Here is a 4719-nt window from a genome sequence, read left to right as displayed (position 1 = left end):
TGATAAAGCGCCTTTCTTTCGTGTCGATCGTCTTTTGACTCTACCTTTGAGAGCCCCCAGCAAAGAAGGACGAAGGAAGACGAGGGGCGTGTCCGGTCGCGCGGCTTCTACAAAGAGATGCCCACTTCCCTGTGGACCCCTTCCACTCCTCCGAGATCCCTTCCACGTGGGCCTCAGGAGTCCTCCATCCCCACTATCGGGCCCTAAGAAAACTGAGCAGCATGGTCCAGACTATGAGATCGCCAGGTAAAGTCAGTTTACGCAACGCTTTCGTACGCGAAGCATACACGGTCATCCAGAGGATTCCAAGAGTCCCTTCGATTTCTTCGATCGAGCAAACATGGTATCTTGCGAAAAGATCATCCAACTCGCCTGAGAATGTTTTAAATTCGGGGATACCAACCGACAGTCACTCAGGGAATGAATGTTCGTATAGAGAAAAAAAATTTGAAAGTTATTAGGACCATTCGTTTATCTAAATGAGATGACAGTTGATTGAAGAGATCTTCCTTCGAAGAGTTCTAGTGCTATTAACAACATCTACGGTATATTGTTAAAACGAACAAAAGGATCAGAGACATTCTACGAGAATGACCACTTACATCAGTTTTCAACAGTACGATCTATTAGATTCCGAGGGTTACGGGTCCGCGAGTAGCCCAGAGTCGAATCCACGTAGCTGGACCCATCAAGAGATTTACCCTCAACCGCCAAGATCTAGGGGTAGCAGCTGCGAAAGCGTGAGTTCGCTCGATTGTCAGAATCGCGAATACCAAGAGATCGGCACCGCAAATGACAGCATTCACGTGACTACGACGGGCTTCAATTTTATCGAGTTCTACGAAGGCTACCATCAAGAGGGTTGCCGAAACGAGCATCAAATCAGCCAGTTAAATAATATGAAAATCACAAAGGATCATGGAAAAGCAGCCGTTTTCAGAATGAACGAATGCATCGAGAATGTTTACGACGGTGCATCAGGTCGGACTGAATTTTCCGCTGAAAATCTAGCGACAAAACAAAATCCAGACGTCACGTCAAAAATGGAACATCATGCGAGTAATACCTTCGGCAATGGCAGGTGTGACTTTGGTCAGAATCAAGAAAGCTTCTTCGTCACCAAAACTTATGGTATCCCGAAGGGTGATGGTTTCTTGCCTAAAAGTAACGACAATCCTTATATGCAGAGAGGTGACATTCTTTATTTGGGCGCCACATACAGTGTCCAGAGAAACGAAAACTACGTTCAGAACCAGCAGGGCAGCAAATGCGAGTCGTCCAGGTATCACCGAAAAAACGATGCTCTTCACATCTCGTCGATGGAGTACAATGGCCAGAAAACAAAAGAGACTATGCAGAAGATTAAAAACGGCACACCGGGCATCGAGGTGCTGAGGAAGAGACGATTGGCTGCGAACGCACGAGAAAGAAGAAGAATGAACAGTCTGAACGACGCATTTGATAGGCTCAGAGAGGTCGTGCCTAGCCTCGGTAATGACAGAAAGCTTAGCAAATTCGAGACCCTGCAAATGGCACAGACGTATATCGCCGCGCTATACGAATTGTTGCAAAGAGAGTGAACTGGTTAAGTATAAAGTTCGCGGTGACAACACTAAACATCGTAGCCAATCTTTTGTTAAACTCCTTTTTCGAAAAAATTGGAGTAGGAAAAATAAATATTTTTCTTGAATACGGATAACGAAAGAATCTACAAAAAGGCTCGAAACTGAAATAATATCTCACGTGAGTGAAGTCTTCACTTTCGAGGGAAGTCCCATGAAGAGACGTATTGAGGTTTCTTGGTGTTGCAATTGCACCGAGTTTTTCTTCATCAGTGTGCGAAATCTTTGACAAACTGTGAAGATAGGGAAGCTTTTCCTATTAATGAATATGTTGTATACTGTTGAAGACAAAAATGATCTTCTTCGGACGTAAATTGTCAGACTAACGGAGAACCGGAACATCAAGGCAAATGAGGTCGACAACCGAGACGGATAATCGAAATTTCCTTACACAATCTACGATGTTAATTGAAAGGGAGAAACAAGTGGTACGTAGGAAAAAGCATAAACATTATTAACGCGGAAATTTTCGAAAATTGAACAGAACCTTGAAAATTTTCTTACTCATTCGTAAAACTACATTTTTCGAAAGCAATCAAGAAGAGAATTTCAATTTCGATCTCGGCGGATAGTTCAATTAGCAATAATTGCGGCACGCAAACGCGATACACGTTACTGGTCACTAATGCTTTTTCCTCGTGCGGTCTTGTTGCCGGATTCCGAAACATTTTTCAGCAGATCGAACCGCGATAATATCGTTGATACGCGAAACGGAACGAGTCTGATGAACTTGGTAGCCTAGGAGATGCGACCGTAAAAGGGGGAGGATAGAAGATGCGGTATAAAGCATATTTAAAGCGGGTCGATTCAAGAAATACGTTGTTCACTTTGGTTAGAGGAACGGCAGAGCTTACAGTTTCATTGTAAATAGCGTGGTGTGCTAGCTGTAGGCTTCGTGTAAATATCTGATTAGACGCGACTAAATTATTGCGACGCTGTATAGATAATTGTGTACATATATAAATAGGTGGACAGGGATCTCTAGACCGTGTTGATCAATCCACGCGATTGCAAAAACGTAACATAAACGTCTCTACCCGTGTTGCACAACGATACTTCATTGTGAAATATGTTGCTAATTAAATTTACTTTGTTTTCTTTTTCTTTTTTTTTTGTTTGCTAAAGCACTATTTAACTTTCCCATGAAAGATTTCAAAATAATTTGAAGTAAATTGGAATACGAGCTTTACGAGATTAAATAACAATGTAAGGGTTAAAGTACCACGTTGATCATGAAAAACAACAAACTTCACAGTCGATTACGTTTTCCAGGCAAACCAAAGAATCTATAGACGTTAAGGGAGACACTACTATTTTCCAGATTAGAAATAACAACATGTACTAGCGGCAAAAAGTTTGGAATCGCTTATCGAACTTTATTATTATGTTGTACATCGGTTTTAAATTCAAATTGTAGGTACGCTTGTAATAGCAATTTACCTTATTTCCATACATATTAGTCTTAAGCAATTTTCAAGCTAATTTAAAATTATCGATTCGTTTGCCGAAAGTTCCTGTGTCCTTTGAAAACTTTTGACCGGCAGTATAGGTATACATCTTTGATGCGAGGATTACAAAATTTCCACGTTTCCCTGATATGAACGTAATTAGTTGATGCGCAGACGTAATAAAGATACAAGAACGAAGCCACGTTTTAAGGTTTCCTTCTCACGATACGGGTGCGTCGAAGTCTTATTCGGCTGCGATCAGCGGCAATGTTTCTCTCGCAATTAAGGATATGCAAAAATCGCAGGACAAATGGTGGCGGTCGATCACCTCTATTTAGCAGTCAATCACAATTAAATACAATTTTGCGCGAGCTTCAGGGCTCAGTAATGGCACAAAAAGAGAGCAAATTGAAATCTCCTAGCTGACAGAATGATAGATCGTGCTGGCCAGTCGCGAAAACACCGAGGACAAGAAAGAAAGAGAAGAGAGAAACAGGGGTAGAGAGAAACAGGTAAGGAGGGAGAGAGAGAGAGAGAGAGAAAGAAGAGACGGAAGAGAGTTACCTTCCCCGAGCGCTGTGAGAAAGCAGCCAAGAATCGCGAGGCCGAACGGAAATACAAAAGTCGAACCGCGGTTGATGCTAGTACCGCTGCACCAGGTCGATTTCTCCGACTAATATCGCTAATCCTCTTCATGTGGAGAAATTGACAATCCTATCTTTCCAGACAACACTGGTTGTATGAACTGATAGAACAACGTTCCGACCGCTTTCTGCTAATTGCAATCCGTCGTGACTACGTGAAATCCTTAGAGTCCATTATCATTGTTTTATCTTTATGACTTATTGTTAGACAGAATGCGCCAACTTTTAGCTAGGCCTCGTTAGAAATTGTGTTTTGAAACACTTGCGAGTAGCTTAGCGCCTCGTGTGCCAAGCAGATTGCTTATGTGCAAAAATTGTCACAAATGCACGATTACAGAAAAATATCTGCACCTCTCGTGAATTTTGAAGGAAGTTTTATTAAATACTTATAGATTATTACCTTTACTGTACGTAAAACTATAAATAAACTTTCCAAATTTTTGCAGAAGCACAAAATATAAATATGTATAACATTATGGAAAAATTCAAATGCAGACTTTCGTTTAAAAAATATACACTACCGGCCAAAAGTTTGGAATCACCGAGCTTTGCAATTTACACAGAAATTTCCAGAAAAAAGTCAGCGACTTTGAGAATTTTTTATCGTTCGAATCAATCGATATGAGATAAATTGACAAATGTCGAATTGAGATAAACTTCAAATCTATAAAAAGTTAGCAGCAGATTTAATATCGATGAAAAGTGGTAGGTGATACCAAACTTTTGGCCGGTAGTGTAGCAAAGAGGAATTAATTTTCATTGACATTATCATATTCGACATTTTTGACTGAAGCTACTATACCTTTCTGTGAAGTGAGAAAATATAAAATATGTAATTAACGGATACAACACGCCATTAGCTGTATAAAAATATAAACCGATCTGCGAATTGATCAGTTTTGCTGTATTATGTGAGAAAGAGCGAGCGCGACAGTACTCGTATCCCTATGGATAAAAAGGAGCGCAATCGTGCTCCTTACCAATTTCGTAGATGTCAGTCAATTC

The 4719-nt window shown here is 40.8% G+C and overlaps 1 protein-coding gene across 1 annotated transcript; it reads left to right on the top strand.

Moving 5' to 3' along the window:
• Window positions 1-590: 590 nt before the first annotated feature.
• LOC108573574 lies at window positions 591-1580 on the top strand. Its single transcript, XM_017936073.1, has one exon. The coding sequence runs from the start codon at window positions 591-593 to the stop codon at window positions 1578-1580; it is 990 nt and encodes a 329-aa protein (XP_017791562.1).
• Window positions 1581-4719: the final 3139 nt, after the last annotated feature.

This window comes from Habropoda laboriosa, unplaced genomic scaffold (assembly GCF_001263275.1).
Source record: "Habropoda laboriosa isolate 0110345459 unplaced genomic scaffold, ASM126327v1 scaffold16, whole genome shotgun sequence".
Taxonomy (NCBI): Eukaryota; Metazoa; Arthropoda; class Insecta; order Hymenoptera; family Apidae; genus Habropoda; species Habropoda laboriosa.
This window is presented reverse-complemented; position numbering and strand designations above follow the sequence as displayed.